This window comes from Takifugu flavidus, chromosome 1, assembly GCF_003711565.1.
Source record: "Takifugu flavidus isolate HTHZ2018 chromosome 1, ASM371156v2, whole genome shotgun sequence".
Classification (NCBI taxonomy): Eukaryota; Metazoa; Chordata; class Actinopteri; order Tetraodontiformes; family Tetraodontidae; genus Takifugu; species Takifugu flavidus.
Genome location: NC_079520.1, coordinates 6683400 through 6702357, shown reverse-complemented (window position 1 = coordinate 6702357; position 18958 = coordinate 6683400). Strand labels below are relative to the sequence as shown.

Genomic DNA, 18958 nt, shown 5'->3' with positions numbered 1-18958 from the left:
TGCATGAGATTGTGCATGTCAGGCAGGCAGGCAGGCAGGCAGGTAGTCAACCTGGGGAAGGAGCTGGTCTATAGATTTTGTACTCCTGTATTTGCATTTTAGGTCAAAGATGTCTACAGATGAGCAGAAATACATCCATATTTGGCTCATTGTTTATCCTGGTGTGTTAAATTCTGTGGATCAAACTGATTTTGCAGCTTTAACTGGATATTTTTTTCCCTGAGGACCGTTCCCCTCCTTATACCCACTCCTTCTACCCCTTTCCTCACCTTTTTAGAGTTGACCCTGAGAGAGCCGTCGTGCCAGATGGCATGAGCATCGATGCTCTCCTCTCTTCTCTGCGGTTTGTTGTTTTTTATGCCCAAAAGCTTCAAACAAACACTTAAAAGAGCAGCTTGATTTCGAGAAGTAGATTGCAGGACACGGTCAAAGCTCTCTATCACTCCAGGCTATTTTCGATCACTGTATCATGTTTTTTGGAAGATACCTTTTAATATACATTGTTCTATTATAACACTGTGACTTTTACAGTTAAATATTCAGTGTTACTATGGCCGGAGGCAACGGAATTAATTCTTAACCCATTAAATATTCCAGGGCAACAATGAACAATAAGAAAATGGTACAACTTTAATTGTTAACCAATAATGTAAGTGAGGAGCAAAATAATATATTCAATTACAAAATTGTCAGTTGAGGTAATTTAAAATTACAAGACCTTTATTTAAAAAGAATGTGTGAATTGACTTGGGTTCTCCTTTTTCAACACTAATATTTTCCATTCTTCTTCCATTTTTGTAATAAGCAAATCCTTTTCCCCCTCAGTGTTTTGAGCAGCGTATATCTCACCATCAAGTCATTGTATATTTGAGTGTTTGGCTCTACTTAGGTCAGTTAAACTAAAACTAAATTTGGATTTACATTTGGTTTGTCTTTAATGTACATCCAGTTTACAGCACACTGCCTCCATTTTAAATCTCTGCTTCTCACTAATACAAGCAATATTCACAATGTTTTCCATACAGTTTTGCTGGAGGGGAAGTGGCCAATTGTCAGTACATAATAAGCTCTGCGTGGAGTGGCTCACATCATCTTCAGGGCACTGCATTGTTCCTGACACAGTTATTATTCTTAAAACAACAAAGCACTACCTATTGGCTGAGCTAAAGAAAAGGTCGGAGGGTCAACTAAATCACGAGGAGGCATCAGCTCCATAAGGAGGACTTGAAGCAAAAATTTCTCGTGATTCATCAAGTGGATCATGAGCTAAACTTATATTTATGCTACTGATCAATCAGTTCAACAAATGTTGAGATATCAGCTGCAAAGTATAAAATCCATTGTGCTTCCACATAAATTGACAGCTAATCAGCTTTGTTTGTGGGGGCTGCATGCACAGTGCAGAAATAACCCTCCAAACATCCCCCTGGAATCACCCCAGAACAAGCGGGGTTGAATATATTGTGTGGGAAAGCCTATCTTGGCTCCAGCGTACGTGGGCACTGCTAGTGAGGTTGATTCCTTATTGTGAGCGGGACATTAATAGAGCCGCGACCACGATAAACTCTCGTTGTCAGTTGTGCTGATGTGGGTCCGTTCCAGCTCTTTGATTGTGATGAGCACAGATGGATGGTTTTTGTTCCGTCTGGACACGGAGAATCATAGCTCACTTTTAGTCCCCCAATACTCTACAGTCACACCTCATTGGCCAGCGTTACAGCAAAGGGAACCAAATCATTGCAGAGGGCGGCGGCGAATGACCTTTCTCAGGGTTTTTCTTCTTATCATTCGAAGTCTTCACCTTCTAGATGGATGAGAAGTGATTTATGCCATGTGGGATGTCCTCAGTTTGGGAGTTTTAGAAGTGTGATTGGTGAAAAGGGAATGAAATTGTAAGTTGTAGGCAGACATTGCTGTTGACATTACAGGGAGCCTATTGTAGATGTGTGTCCCTCATCTTTGATGGAGATAAAATATCTATCCAGGAACTTGATGCTGCAATAACACACTGATGTTTGATGCTCGTTAATCTATTTTTGAGGCGTGTGCAGCTACAACAGACACAAGCAGCAACGTTGAGTCAATACACGCCCCGCACTACGACCCTCCGTCCTCTAATGTGTTTGCACACTGTACAGAGTCACTCGTCATTTGGTGACTTTTCTGGCTTGTTTGATGACTGGCCCGGAGCTGAGCGCTGGTGACAGATTGTGAGGCTTATGTATTTACCCCCTCCATGTTGGCAGGAAGCTGCAGCTACATCCTGATCGACTGGGCCTCATCCCAGTAGCCGAGCCCTCTTTGTTTAACCCGGTCAGGTTGGGGAGGGTTTGCTTACTCACTCGATGAAACGTCCATGAAGATGAGGGGAAGACCTTCTCTAATCCAGGCCTGACATTGGCTGCCTGACCAACAGGGCTCGGACTGCTCTGCAAAATGGTTGCATTCTAAATAAAGCCTCAGGCAGAGCATGATTTCTGTTATTACTCAAAATAATACAGGTGTGGCATTGAAACACTGAGTTACAATGAAGCCAACTGCTGCCTTTCTGTGCTTTTAGATTGACCTACACTTGAGTATTGAGAATTCTTCTGTATTTTGGATGAGGTTTCAATTGCCTCAACTGCAGTGTGTTCACCTTAAATAACTGTTTTAACAAATCTTCCATCTGGAAAGGATTTTTTTGGAAACAGAACTTTATAACTATGTCCATTTATTCAACTCAGCTTAAAAAAGATGCAGAAATAATTGCTGCAAATTTGCTTTCAAATGACTTAAGGATCTCTAAAGGTGTAGAAGTATGAGCGTGTATAGCCTAATATACAGTACTTGTTCTCAAATTTATAGGAGTTGGTAAACCATAAATAAAATGTAATATTCTCTTTTTTCTGGTCGGTGGAAAAGTCATTGTTTTGGTTTTGATTTGCTTAAATGTATATTTTCACTGGATGAAAAGAAGCGTCTAGAATGCACAGTTATGGTCTCCATAAACATCAATAAATTGCCCTTTGATGCAGATGCATTAGCTCTGTAGCAATTATCCAGACAGTTGGTCAATAAAATGGTACAACGCAAAAGTTAGACTTTATGTGGTTGGTTGGTTTAAAGTTGCGATTTGACATCTGAATCTGGTAAACTGAATGTTCGCTCACCTTCTATCTGTTCAACCTTGTACAAATAAGATGGAACACACACACACACACACACACACACACACACACACACACACACACACACACACACACACACACACACACACACACACACACACACACACACACACACGGCATTGCCTTGTGAGCGAACCCCCTCTAGTGCCGAGCCTCCTGCACAGATGCGCTCAGTCTCCCTGTCGGAGCCGCCGCTTCACTCTCCTCCGCTGCCTCCCTCGTCCTCCCCTCACGCACTCTGCAAGTCCGCGCCGCAGCGGACAAGGCTGCGGTCGGGCTCGTCTGAGCCACGTTGCCGCTCCAAAAAGGGGGATTTCTAAAGTCTGTGCGCGCCACGGAGACACGCTTGGTTCTTAAGGACATGCTCATTCCTTCTGTAAACCCGCGCTCTCACGGTGGCCGAGGGACAGATTAAAAGTTTGGTTTTTTTTGGAGGGAAGTGTTTTTCCACCTCCGCAAAACTGTCTTCTTCATAGATCTTTATCCCTTCGCTGCGCGGCACCGCCGTCGACTCTCTCCAGGAAAGAAGATGGATCTCTCTTCGCGCGTTTGCCGCGAAGTTCCCTGCGATCGGGATCACATGTAAGGACCAGCACCAGGATCGGGGTTCGCTGAGGATCCAGCTGCGCGTTTTTTCCACGGAGCTCTTCCCCCTCCAGCCAGAAGTACCTCAGGTCAAGCTAGATGGTGTCGCCAACATGAATTTTGGAAGCAGAATATTCCTCGTTTCGGTCTTTCTTGGGATTCTCATCAATCGCTTTATTCGCTGTAACCAAGGTGAGTTTTAGTAATTTACTTCTAAAGAAAATATTCCACGAGTGTCCCGATGTTCCAAACATTTAAAGCAATGGATATGTTGAAAATGGTCATCAAAATATAATCAAGAAACCCCCTAAAAAGTAAACAGAGTGAGCAATTAAAGGAGGTTATTAAACTACTATTCTGCACGATGGTATTAGATATGAAAGTGCAACAATCAAAATGCTTGAATGTAATTTTTTTGTTTGATGGAAAAAAGATGATGTTTCAAATATAAGAAATGTATATGCATGATGTAAATCACAGCCTTCTTGATCTCAGGTCAGTGGAGTTCATTGTTTGTTTACTGCCCCTTGAAAAGTTGCTTTCTGTGGGAACAAACAGGGGCGGCCTCTCAGCAATAATCGACCCCAGACCAGGCTCGGATTGAATCATTGTCAGAGCAACAGCGTGACAACACCCGTGCAGGCTCCTTGTGTGTCTGCACGAGTGCTGCAGCAGCCCCGAACTTGATGCTTCAGTGTGCACTTCTGCTGTGTTCAGTTCTGCTGTGGGATGGACCCCCCCCCCCCCCGTGTCCCTGTGTCACATATACCCACACAAACATCTTCATCGCTGAATTTTGTCCCGTATAAATGTGTGTGAGCACCATCAAGCTCTCCTCTGTGCGATTAGACTCACAGTGGAGTCCACACAGCAGCATCACTGAGCTTTAAAATAGTTTTATTGATTGCGTGGGACACACTGGGATCTGCCCCCCCCAGGTTATATTTTATTGTTCTCAGTTCAATAAGAGCGATGCTGCTCCCTGTTCCCTCAGACAGCTGCTATATAACCGCCTCAGCCTGTGTTTTTCTCAGCCACAGATTAAATGATTGAAGCGATGTCTGCTTTCTCTTGTACTTTAGTCTTTCATATTGACTGGTCTGGGACCTCGGCGGCAGGATCGCAGTCACAGACCGCCACAGAGCGGCTTACCCCAGAGTGTGTGTGTGTGTGTGTGTGTGGGGGGTGATAGATGACAAAGAAAATGCTCCATAGGTGCAGATGCTTTAAGGGCTCCCACCTTGCCCTATAAGGGTCGGTTCTTGATTGCTTCGCTTTTACATTTCCCAAATTAATTTCCCCTCAGTGTGGAGAGCCACCGCAGACTGGATTATTGGTGAAATGCAGGATTTATCCAGGGACTCTAAATTCTGAAGGAGTCGTCTCAATATTTCAGCCCTGCATCACCTCTAGAAGCCAGCGTCATCTGTTCTTCCACTGGAGATTCCCCAGCCAAAGTCAGCCCTCAGTAAAAAGCAATCACCTCTTTGTCCCCTCGCTCCCATCTCGCAGCAGCGTGTCGCTCTCGTCATTCCAGCTGGGATTTCAGACACTTATTGAGGAGTCTCCGCCATCAAATCTGTCCCAGCCCCAGCAGTCGAACACTTCTGCTAATCTATATACATCCCCCACCCGGTCTTTGAAGCTAGCGGCAGGTGAATTCATTTTGATTAAAAACTCAAATATCTTGTTTGTTTTTTGGGGCCCGCGTGGACTTGTCCTCGACAGACGGTTGTTTACACTGAGTAAAGTGGGAAATGACGTCCTTCAGCTTCAGGGACATTAAAAGGCAGCAAAATGAGTCGCTGATGGCGACTCAAATTAAAGCCTCAGATGGGAACACGGGTTTCTTCTATCAGAATCATCCCCCAGAGGCAATCCATGAGAGTTTCGGAGCCAAACGATCCAAAGCTCCGAATCTACTCAGGTAGTCGTTATTAAAATAACGCAGCTCTTCACATTGATTTGGCTGAATAAGGCTTTTTTTCCCCCCACCTGGCGGTGCCGCCTACAGAGCAGCGAGATCACCCTCACCGGAAATATTCCCAGGGAATCGATTAATCGGGTACGAGGGGCAGCCCGTGAAATGTTAACTCCGCACCTTTGACTCACTTGCGTCACTCCTCTGAAACACCTCGGTAATGGTTTCACGACAGAGATCCACCGCATGAGAAGATGCAGCTCCTTGGAATTAAAGGTCAGACCACGGGGTTCCCGTTGCCGAGGGTGACCCAGATGACCCCTGGCTGGGGTTTGTTAATTTAGTGCTGACTTTGTTTCCTCAGTGGCATTTCTGTATTACTGATGATGAGCTTTAATGGGAGCTTTAGAGCCGCCAGGTGTGGAAAAAGTCACTGACGTACAGACCTGCAAGTCTGTGGCCGTTATTGTCCAAAAGCATCATCTATACCCACACAACGAAAGAAAAGATTTTAAGAATCAGCTCATTTTGGTGTCTAATGATGCCTTAAACTAAATTTATGTTTAGTGAGCTTAATGTTCTAATGCATCCCTCCGGAGAGTTTCATCAGTTCACTGACACTACTGTTGATCAGTGATCCTGGTTTCCTCCACATTATTAATCATCCATGCTGGGATCAGTTGCAGGATTACTAGGAACTATTTTTCCCACTGGGTCCACTAATGTAGCTGATTCTATTCTTCCACTTTAAGGACTATTACCCTCCTCATCCCTCAATCACCTTCTTTTCCTCCTTTTTCCTGCAGCTATCACTCTTTATTTCTCTTCACATTAAAAATAAAATCATGAGCTGATAATAATGAATTAATTACTTAATTACATTTAATTGTGAAAAGGTGTGATTATCAAAAATAACGCTGTCACTTTCATTCAATTAAACTCCAAGAAATGCTCCAAGAGTTCTGTTATTAATTACAGATCATATTCAAAAATGTTTTAAAAAGTGGCAGGCAGTCACACGTCACAACATGTTGTCACTTCCATGCTGGCACCTCATGCCACATTAGTCAGGTTCCTTCCAAGTGTCACACATCTGTTCAATGAACTCATGGACTTATTTTCAAGCTTCTCAATTAATGTTCATGCAGTTTTAAACATGTCATTTATGTCTGCGTGTGTTTATATCCTGGGGTTGGGTTAGTGTTGGGGTTATGGTTACTGTTAGTGTTGGGGTTGGGTTTAGGGTTAGTGTTAGGGTTGGGGTTATGGTTACTGTTGGGGTTGGGTTAGTGTTGGGGTTAGGGTTACGGTTAGGGTTACTGTTAGTGTTGGGGTTAGGGTTAGGGTTAGTTTTATTGTTGGGGTTAGGGTTAGGGTTAGTGTTAAGCTTACTGTTGGGGTTAGTGTTACTGTTGGGGTTAGTGTTACTGTTGGGGTTAGGGTTAGTGTTAGGGTTACTGTTGGGGTTAGGGTTAGTGTTGGGGTTAGTGTTGGGGTTAGGGTTACTGTTGGGGTTAGTGTTACTGTTGGGGTTAGTGTTACTGTTGGGGTTAGGGTTACTGTTGGGGTTAGGGTTAGTGTTGGGTTAGTGTTACTGTTGGGGTTAGGGTTAGTGTTGGGTTGGTGTTACTGTTGGGGTTAGGGTTACTGTTGGGGTAGGGTTAGTGTTAGGGTTAGTGTTAAGCTTACTGTTGGGGTTAGGGTTAGTGTTGGGTTTGTGTTACTGTTGGGGTTAGGGTTAGTGTTGGGGTTACTGTTGGGGTTAGTGTTACTGTTGGGGTTAGTGTTACTGTTGGGGTTAGGGTTAGTGTTAGGGCTAGGGTTAGTATTAGGATTAGGGAAGGTTAAAATCTGGCAGAACTTTTGGGTGGAGGAGGGAATTACACCAGTTAACCCTAACCCACTGTCACCATCCCTGTTGTGGGCCCCTGAGCAAGGCACTAGTCCTCCACAGACAGCGTGCATTAGCATCTCATTGCTCAGATGCAGAGGCATACTTTCACAAGCATGTATGGCTGATAACAATAAAGCAACTTATCTTATAGAACAGCTTGCACACCAGGCATACACATTTAGGGGTTTTAATAAAAGGCATGAAAAATCTGGGTTAAACTTTGTGGGCATGTCTCTGATTCTCATGTTGCCCTCTACAGTTGACAGTTCAGATAGAGGTGAGATGTGATCTCTTATTTTAGCCTGACTGGCCTGGAAACCAGGCTGGGTTTGGTACACTTCAGCCATCAGAGGGGTGTAAATTAATTTATTCCTCCAAACAGCACCAACACAGAGTGTTTTCATCCACAAGTTGCTCTAATTTACAAGTTCTGGTACTGAGGATATCTCTGGGTGTGGCATTTGCATGAGGGTGCCGGAGGGCTAGACAAGACGTGTCATCATCCTGCTGGTGCTCCATATATTAATGAGCTGGTCAGCTCATGATCTATTTATAACCAAGCAGTGAAGATCCCAAAGGGCCCTCAGCTCCAGTTGGGGTCTGTGGGTGCCGTGCTGAAAAACAACAGCAAGAGGATAGATGAAGTGGGGACATGCAGAAAGTTTTATGATTCACCCGCAGGTGCACCACATGTAGGGCATTAATCTAGACCGCAGTGTACAACTATTGTTATTTTATTCAAATTAAACTACTTGAAACAACTGGTCAGTGAGTTTAAGTATACTGCTTCTGAACAAAGGGATTGAAGATCAGCAGAATTCCTGCATTCTGTAATTTTACTTATTCACCAAAAAGATATTTGTAATTTATCTTTAAGTCTCTTGTTTTATTCATATTTCATTTTTATAGCTGATATTTTGCTCCAGGCATTTTATTATAACCCTAACTCGAATCTAACTAAGTGCAGCGAGGGACGGAGCCAGCTTTTAGTGATGATTAGGCAGGCGTCCAGTGAATGTCCTTGTTACCTACCCACAGTTGTCTAATGGTACCCATTAACACCACTGCCAACAAGTTCTCCAGCCTGGCCCTGGCCCTGACATGGCGGCGAACCAGCCCTGTGGGTGGAAAACAATCACACAGAGACATTGGAAGTGATTCAAAACTGCCCAACATGAAGGAAATGTGAAATGGAACCAGCACAGCCTAGAGGCAGGAATGGAACCCCTTCGCGCAGAAGCTGTTTTAGCTAGCAGGAGGAGGGTAAACAGGCGAGTTCCCAGTGATGCTAATTAGGCTTCTGTTTTGGTCAGGTCAAAGGAAGTCAAGGCTTCATTTGAAACTGCAACCTAAATTTAAACAGGTATTTCTCCTCCCTCATTTTATCTAGGACACCAGTGTTTGCCTGCAATTTACCTGTGAAAAGGAACACAATCAAACGAGAATCACAAATCATGACTGGTGAAGGGTTTGACAGACAAGTCATCGTTCATTGCATTCCTTGCACCGGCTGTTGTAAAATGGTGGATTTTTGGTCCAGTGTTAGATACTGTACATCCACTTACTCTAATGCGCTCACATTTCCAGAGGAAGAAAAAACAGAATGGTGCCTGATAGCACTTTAGGGTTTTTTTAAGCCATAACGAAGAGGTGTAATATCTGCTGCTACTCAAAGAGCAGGAAATAAATGAAAAGGTTGTCAGAATCACAGTGAATTAAGCCAAACTTTCTGTTTCTTTTATACTCATATGCATACAGAATGGTACAACCTGCCCTGACACCTGCACCGTGCTAAGTGCTCTCATCTGTTTTCAAACTTTTCACAGACCAAATCTGTTAGTTCAAAAATAGATCTTTTTTTACCCGCCATCTTTGGAAACAAGCACCAGTGTTTGGTATGCCACTACAGCAGGCCCACCAGCATGAATCAGATTTCCTTTCCTGTTGCAAAAGCGTCCAGTTTCTGGGTTTTCATGTTGTTGAAGCTTGGAGGATGCAGAGCATGGGTTGGCTTTATCCAAACCAGATGTTACATTGTGCCATGGCGGCGTCTACCCCCCCTGAACAGCTCAGGCAATGGGAAATGGAGCAGCATTGTGTAGGCACGGCACAGCTATACGGGCGTGGAAAACCTTGGCGACAAGGCGTTCAGTCAATCTCCCTACGTTCGCCACAGATGTAATTCCCGCAGCCGCAATGTTTATGGAGATTTATGCCTAAATGTCGCCGCTGATGGAGATTTGTGTTGGCATAACGAACCTCCTGGGGATCACTAAGTGGACATTCATGTCTGAAACTTTCAAATCCATCATTACCAAGAAGAATACACTGTGATTTTGACAGCTAGACAGTCGAGATCCATGCTGAGTTGAGGCTGTTGAAGGATGAGTTCAGGGACTTTATGATCATTTTGAACTGAATCTGAGCTTTATCAGGGCTGGCTTGTATCCTGTGATGAAAACTACAGATAATTACTGCATTGTAACACTGTACTCTGCGCAGCGTTTGACACGTATTACAAGGTTTCTGGCTGAGCCACATGCAATATTTATGAATTCTGAAAATACGGCAGCATCCTTGTGTACTGGCTGCTCCCTGATGGATTCAGGGATAACAACGTTATTATTTTTTTTTAATTTAGGGACACTGTGATGCCTTCCTATAGAAGGTAAATTCAGAAAACCGCGTACATTCCCTCTCTCCATAAATCACTCGTCGCTTGGAGAGACGCTCACCCCCTGAATTATTAAATATACTGTCCTTGCAAGCCAGACAAAATATTGTCACGAATGGCAATAATGTCCAGGTAAAACAGGTTTTCTTTTACTACCTGTGTAAGATTCAGCTGAAATGACATGATTTCCTTTCCTGCACCAAGATTAATGTCACCTTACTGTAGTGCGGTGATGAAAAAAACAAAATACTCTTTGGTATTTATGTATGTAATAACCTTTTTTTTCCCAGCCCATGAATGAAGGTGGATGGAACATTACCACATTCTATCTCATCCTCTCAGTTTCCTGCAAAAAAGAAGCATATTGTTAAGCTGCAGATTGGATGAGTGAGGGAGGGAACAGACTGTTGACAGCAATCCAACAGTCTCCTAAAAGGCTTCCCACTGTTTACAGCCCAACACCAATTACAAAAAAAAAAGGTCATTTGTGATGCGAAAAATGTCCCAATGACGATTTTGTGACTGAGTTAAATTTCCTGTGTGAAAATTGGCCTGTTTATGTGTTGACAGATTAATAATGATTTGCGCTCTTGTGTCTCTTCGGCCCATTTCAGTCGTGCTGCTGGATACGACGTCTGTGCTCGGGGAGCTGGGATGGAAGACGTATCCTATAAATGGGGTAAGGAGAACAAGTTTGGATTTTTCCCCTTTATTTTGTCTACTGTGACATTTTAAATGATTGGCCAGTGCCACATCAATTAAATAGTTGGGACCGGGGGAAGCGGTCGGTGGTCTAATTCATCCCTGTTTTGGTTTGTGCCCCTCTTCCCTCATGAGAGACGTTGTAACCTGGAAACAGATAATGAGCCGTGGTCTCTTAGGAAGCTTCAATTGTGCTGTACAATTGCTCCATCTCGGTTCCTGTCCTGCTCCTGTCACCATCAACTGACTGAAAAATGAGCGTTCATAACAAGGCCATTAGTCTGCATCCAAAAACGGCTAGCTGGATATGTCTTTACATTTTTTTAAATAAATAAAACAGATACAAAAAGGGCTCTCTAATCCATCCTGTCAGCAGAAGCCCCAGCAGCCTCTTTCCAATTCAGAACTTTTGTGAGAGCAGCGGGCACAGAACTGGAGATATATGCATGATAAAATATAGATGTGCTGGCAACAAAAGCCTAATATCTTCAGATGAAAACTTTCATGTCGCCCTAAAAACCACGTGTAGTCAGAGGGCGTCGGAGCACCATCTAATTTTAGTTTGTACAAGGAGCAGCCAGAGAAGAGGGGAGGTCAAAGTTGCCATCTCCATACCTGTCAATAAACCTGTCCATTCGACTCAAAGGGAAGAGGAGTTCCCGGCTGAGGAAGACGCCTGTCTGCCATTTTTCATGTCAGAGACTTGAGATTCATCAGGATTTTACTGACCAAAGCAAATCCAAATCTATTACTGAAAATACAAAAATGTAAGTAAAAAAACGTGAAAAGGTCGAGCGTTTCTTTCAGTTGCTCTTTCCAGCACTTCGTGACTTTATCGTCATTCCCTCAAGGCCCTTCCCCCCGTGCCTTCTCTGTCCATAAGTGCGAAGCCCTTGATGGGACCGTATCATGGTTACGGAGGTGAATACTTCGTGTAGGTCGTGGCGACTGGTGCCCGCAGCACTAAAACAGGGAGAAACGGAGGCTCCCGCTTCCATGATTAAGATGTCAACCCTCACACTTCCTCACTCTTCCTCTATCTGCCAATCCGACATTAATATTTAAAGCGTGGAAGCAAGAGGGCCTGAGGGAAGGTGTGAAGATCTGGGGAGGTAAAACTCTTTAAATCCCTCTCAGCACCTGGAAGCCAGCGAGGAGAAGTCAATCCCCACCATATTAGACACAGCTTGGTATCAGCCCAGTACAGCAGTAGAGCATGTAGCTGCCTATCAGTGATGGGAAACTGGTTCCACTGCAGGATATAACCTGCTGTCAGTCAGTCCCGCCTAATGCCTGCATTAACTTGTTCAACGTGCTGATGATGCTGCCAAAGGGACAAAGGTGCTTATAAGGGAAGCAAGTCCATTTTTAGAAAGAATGCAGGAGCTTTGTGAAGCAACTGGCGGTAACAGAGGAACAGGTGTTGACTGAGCATTGAGTCCTCTCAAGCTAAAGTTCACAAAGGAGGCTTTCGGGCAATATTTGAACGACATTCCTGATCCTAAATCCTTCACTTTGTGGCTTCCAAACGCTGATTTCAGAACCGAAGAAGCCTTCTGGATAGAAGGCGAAACGTCTTCAAGAGAAGAAACCCAGTCCAGTTGACAGAGAAAACTACCTTGGATACAATGACCTGGATGATTGAGAATCTACACAGACATCTTCCAAACGCCACCTTCTGTTCTCTAAATGAGGAGTCTCTCTGTTAAAAATCCTTGGCTCCAGAATAGAAACTTTCATAGATGCCACAGTGTACGACTTTCCCCAGAATCTGATCTCAAACTGTTGTCTAACAATCTAACATGTTGTCATCTTCCCCCATATGTGTTAAAGTAGCACGTAGCGCCCAGGTTAGCTGCTGTAAGTGTTCTCTGCTTCCTGCCAGCACACTTGTGTGTGATTAGCAGAAAAGCCAGGGACTACCTTTAATTAAAGTGAAAACTACAGTGTAAGTCTCCAGACACTTCAATCAATTAAGAAATAGTGCTCAGTACCTCCGTCATTATTGTGGATTTCCCAGTTGGTCACTGTGCTTAGCATCTAAACGCCACTATAAAACTAAAAGCACATCATATTTACGCGCTTTAAATACTATCAGACATCTTTGTTGGGAGAACAAACTTCCCTTTTTCCCTGTTATTGATCAAAAACTTAACTAAATAAAAGAAAGAAAACTTTGAATAGCAGTTTGTTGGCTCTAATCAGGTGAGTTCTAAAATACGCTTGTCCTCCAAAGTTTCACCTCTTTCATTGGTATAAATCGAACGGTAATTGATCCGAACCTTTAGGCAAACAGACACTGTGTGCAAAAAGCCGGGGAATTGTTTTCATAGATGTTTTCTGCAAGGCAAATCTATGTGTCTGTATTCCCAGCTCTCCCCTCCTTGCTGTGAATAGTAATGAAGGACAGTTTTTTTTCGGGGCTAAACGAGAGAGATGGACGGAGAGCGGAGATGGAACAGAGGGCTGATCTGGCCTCTGCATGCAGCCACGATAAGTTGCACTCAGAGCGGGCAGACACACTGCTGAAATATGCATGAGTCATTTCCCAGTGGTGGGTGGGGGCCAGAGAGTGTGGCAGGGAGAGGAGCATCTTGTTTAATAAATTACACAAAACAGCTTTAAGGGATTAAGGATGCCTAATGTTGCCTTTTGTTTTCACTCATTGATATTATAATAGGAAACTGAGCCCAGGAAGGTTGGGCAACCAAGAGCAATGGTTGTCCGTCACAACAGCCGGGAATCATTTAAAACAGCCAACGAGTCAGACCCACCGTGGTCGTGAGCACGCCGGGCGTTATTATAACGGAGAGCACGACGTGGGAACTTTAGATTACTGCTGACAGAACACATCTGCGAGTGTTGTGCGCTGGTTTAAGTGTTTGTGCAACATAAAATATGCATGTAGTGCTTGTGGAATACTGGATTGAGAATACTGGATGTCCAGTATAAATTTAAAGTAAACATTAAAAAACCAATTATCTGATGCTCCTGCGGTCAAGTGAAGTCAAATGTTTAGAAATTTGTTTTCAACAATAAATGTTACAGTGAGTGGCAACGTTTGTGTGCGACGCTAGAGCTGAGCCAAGTAATTCAAAGCTTGTTTCAATGGTGTGGAAATCGATTGTGGAAGACAAAAATTCAAATATTTGGCTTTTTGTTTTGATTCAGGGTGTTTAACATCACTATATGTTTCCCTCTGGCTTTCCCTCACTATCTCCTCCCTAGCAGGTGTAAATAACGGTGGAAAAAAATGCCCTCCAACATTTTATCAAATTTTAACAGAAAAAAACAGAAAAATAATGTAGCGCCTCCGCTAACTAATTCTCTCAGCCTCACGTTCCCTGCAGGCATTGGAAGATTACCGTAATTAACACAGAATATGTGGAGGAGCATTACCGTATATGACAGTAGGCTACTGAGAGCTGCCATGTTTACCATATTCCCCCACAACCCCCTAAAAGAGGAGCACAGGATGTTGTGGTTTAAGGTTATTATTTGAAAAAGATATTGAAGGTCATGACCTTTTCCTTTCCACATGTTTGTACACACTAAAATGGACACACTGTAACAAGAGGCTGTCAGCGTTTGCATTTACTTTATTACTCATTTATGACTGGCAGGTTATGACTTAAAATTGTGTTTGATGTTGGCTGTTGAGTTATAGTCACTTGATGGCAGATATCTCTGACCGGCTGTTCAGGTTGAGCAGAGCTCCAGAGGCGAGCAAGTAACTGACAGCTTCAAGAGCGTGCACATTAGAACCTTTTAAGAGGTTATCACATATTAGCTTCAGCCTATAAGATAAAGACGTCAGTGGCACTACGATTGAGTGTGTCGTTGCTCAGATACTCTGGGACTCTTTGACTTGAATGGGAGATTTTCCACCTCTAGCGTGTGACTGTTTCGAGTGTTTAATGCAACGAATATACGTGACAAGAGCTGAACTAACAACTCTCATCCAGGTTCCCTTTTGCCAAACATTTTAGTTTGGACGGCGGCAGAGACGCTGCCAAGACTCAACTTCGATTCACTGAGTCTTTGTTGTGCTTTAAAGGACGTTGTTGACAAGTTGCTCATCAATGTAAGCTTCTTAGTTTTTCAGTTCATTCTTCAATCCAAACATCGTCTGGACACGCACAGCTTCCGTGAGCGCTCAGAGCAGATCCATGCAACAGTCTTTGGGGAATTTTAGGCACTTGTTGTTACACTGAAGCCCTGATTAGTTTAAATAATAATAATTATATATCATTATTCTATTATATTATTATTTTTTTATACATCCACCAAAGTATTAAAAAAATAGCCATAGGTGATGTTTGTTTATCCCAAACTAGTAGTTTTTATTGCTGTATTTAACATGTCTAATTGATTGTAACTGGTGACCCTGAGTTTATCTCAAAGCACTTCCTCATCCCTGCTACTACGTCTGAACCACAGGAAGGAGGCGGAAGAAGGGAAAATCTGTGTGTCAGTGTCCTTCACCGCTCGGATAAACTTTTTTAAGATGTGCTGCTGAGTGATGGCCAGCAGCGCTGCACAAGAGAGAGAAAAAGGTGGAAAAAAGGAATAATTCAGAATCACTTCACTTCTCCCCATGGAGGCTCTAATATAAAAACGGTATGATGATTTAGCACACCAGTGTTCATCTCGGGGACCTCTGCCATAACCGGGCTTAAGCAGTGGCGGGGGGATTCCTTAATTGGCTTGTTTCTTGTCGGGGACACACCAAGGCCGATACCTAATGCGCTCCCACTCGGCATCTCCCTGACAGCAGAACATATCCTGACAGCTTTTCAGGCTTACCCTTGCCGTGTGAGGAATACGCCAAGGCCGAGTTAGAAAAACTGAAAGACTGGATGGATGCCAAAGAAAAGAAGAGGAGAAAGTGGAGGGAGGGAAAAGGGAGGGGGTTATTAGAACCCTGCTGAATGCAGGAGCTGAATACATGAATACGGCAAGTAGGTACAAGCAAGGAGAGGAAATAGAATGTGTGATTGCCGCCTGACAGTCGGAGTAGATTTACAGATTTTAGCTTCATGGGATAAAAGTCACGCTTATGCCTGGTGTTATACAAAGCTGTGTCCATCAGTTAAGCGGAATATGCATCAAAGCCACTCTGCCTGATGGCATAAAAATTCCTCGCAACACACAGAGGCATGTGTAACGTGCCACTGGTGGGTACTTACTGGGTGCTGTATTAACTGTTCTTATGGTTGGCAGCGGTAAAAGCAATGCTAATGCTAAAGACGTTTCATGGCATTATTGTGTCTGCCTGGAGTCATGAATCAACATATGATACATCTTGTATAGTTCCGACTTCTACCCAACTCGGTGTTACCAGCCAAGCGGCCTGTGTGGCTCCATCTGATCTGTCCTGGTGTTTGGTTTATCAAGTTCAACATATTGTAATTATGAACATGTTTCAGACAGATTTCTGTAGTAAATAATATCCTTCGGGGCAGCCGGAGGCTCAGATTGGATTTACGTGAGCTACAAAGGTGGTGTCAGCCAAAGATGGATTGTTGCAAAAAGATGCTACACCCGTTTGCCCTTTTGATTACAGTTTCCAGCTGGACATTGTTGTGAATTCAGCATTTTTTTTCTTTTCAATAGTACCTCAAACCTGCTAAAACAGACGGCTAACAGGAAGAAACCTTTCTGATTAGTCCAACTAACAGACACGATTCAAGTGTTCAATTACGTCTTAGTATATAGACAGAAGGACATTTATGAAGACGGCCAGATATACAGACAGAAGCTTGATCCTGTTCAAACATCGGGAGCTAAACAGGAACAGCTTTCGGAAATTGATATTTTCCAATAATAAAAAAACCAGGTCAATATAGGAAAAATAAAATGTATTTGTCTTTAAACCAAGGAATGCATCTATAACTGTTTTATTAAGGAAAGGGGAAAAAATGGAAAATTCATATTATATAATGGGGTTTTGGTATTGCTTAATTTTGTCACAGAAAGACACACACATGCAGGGATTGAGACTGAAAAGTCCAAAAGTGAAATAAAGTGCCAGAAAATGCATCTAACAGGAGGTAAAACTCCTAAAAGTGTTCCTCCTCAAGCCCCTTTAACTTCACCTTGTGTTTCATAGAAATAAGTGTGATAAATGTGCAAGAAGCATCTTTGTTACTCTTTAAGACAAGGTGCACACGTGCACTACCGACATCATAAAACTTAGATGCATATTCGTTTTGGTTCCGGTATTTTAGTCAGACAGGGAGGAAAATTGGGCTCTCATCCTCTGAGAACACACAGTATTAAATCTTAATATGGGAACATCCTGCGCACTCGCTCTCTCTCTTTCTCTCTCGCTCTTTCTCTCTCTCTCTTTCTTTCTGTCTCTCTTTCTTTCTTTCTGTCTCTCTCGCCCTTCCACACACTCCCAAAAACAGCGAGGTACCCCAGATAGAGGAAACCTGCCCAAGGTCACGGTGCTTTATCTCCAGCTGGCTGTTTACTCCTGTCTGTTTCACTTGACTTGCATCAGAAAAATATATTACGGTGACAGTGACATGTCGACTGCTCGCCAAACCTCGGCCTCCACTTCAGACGTTCCTACCGAGGATTTTTACTGCCGGCAGACCGAGCGGTGCCTGTGGAACCGGAGGTTTTGCCAGATCTGCGGTCATGCAGCTGTGCATGGTTTTATATTGACAAATTCTTTCTCTATTACAGTAACTGGTTCAAGATCTATATTTCCCTCTCAATGTTTTAAATACCCCTTCAGGTAATCCTACAAATATCATTGTTTATTAATTGTTTATCAAATGTTAGGGCGAGTTAATCCACAATGCACCTGGATAAGGTGATTAATTAATTTGATAGGAGTGGGCTTGCATAAATCCATGTACCTTTATGTGTTGGTGACTTTTCTTTCACCTCTAGGAACTACAGTATAATCTAGTTCATTGTGCTTTTTATTGTAAACAACAAAGTCTTGTGAAAAAGTGTGTTTACTGTCCACAGAAGAGCTCAGTCTCCCATCTGCTCCCTAGATAATCTGTCCAACTGGTTACAGCTTCACTGATTTCATCATAAAATACTTCCTGCAGGTAATTTTGTCACATAATTTCATATTTAAAATGACAACCAATCCTCCTTGACAGTAATTTGTAATTTGTACTACTACTGTCACTACTAACAGTAGTAGAAGTAGAATAATGTCCCGTGTCAGGTTCTTTCCTTCACCTGATAAACATCTTTCATCTTTGTCTCAGATTAAGCGTGGTTGATTGAAACTGGATTTTTCTTTTGGGCTGTCCGTGTAACGTAGACTTATAACAGCTCTGTGCCTAGCAGAGCAATCTCGGTGCTTCATCAAGCTCTGACACGGCCATTTGTCACGCTCTCTGTGGACAGATAGAAAAGCAGAGGGGGATGCGCCCCAAACACACACAACGACGTGACTTTGGGAAGTGTTTCCCAGTGCGGTACGTGTGGTTTTATTGTATTTCGTTAAAGTAGAACAAAGTGAATCATCCCCTGTCGTGTCGTTTGAACACGTCAGTAAAGTGCTGAAGGAGCCACCGTGGAAGCTCCAAATGAAATACTCCATCAGAGTACTGTGGCATTTTTGGTGGCTACCTATTTTGACTATCTCTATCTGTCTGTTTCATCCTTCAGTCTCTAATGTCTCATTCAGCTGCTTGCAGGACTTCATAAAAGCTAAATACAGGTGTGTCCATCTCTGGTGCACATGAAATGCACATTTACAGCCACTAAAGCAGCAGCATCACCGCCCTGGCTGAAGTGCTGGAGACCATAACAACTGTAGTTCTACAGTCATTTAGTAGCATTCCAATGGGTCGACACTGGTTTGTGTTTCTTATTTTGTTGAATAGTTTTTTGATTTGTTGTTGGCTCATGGCTCAGAGCATCTGGACACCATGAGCGGATGTGAAGGCAGAAACCTTTTACTATCAGTGTTTCCACCACCTCAATCTGCCGCTTTCCCAGTTTCTCTCCTTTTATCATCGGAAACGAGTGGATGA

At 43.2% G+C, this 18958-nt stretch overlaps 1 protein-coding gene across 1 annotated transcript in view; it reads left to right on the top strand.

The window, feature by feature from the left end:
- The first annotated feature begins 3314 nt into the window (after nt 1-3314).
- The window catches only part of epha6 (eph receptor A6), a 95417-nt gene continuing 79773 nt past the window's right edge, over nt 3315-18958 (top strand). The window contains exons 1-2 of the mRNA XM_057034391.1: nt 3315-3947; nt 10859-10923. Of these exons, the coding sequence (XP_056890371.1) occupies nt 3869-3947; nt 10859-10923 (144 nt within the window). The 5' untranslated portion in view covers nt 3315-3868. The remainder of the gene's footprint in view (nt 3948-10858; nt 10924-18958) is intronic.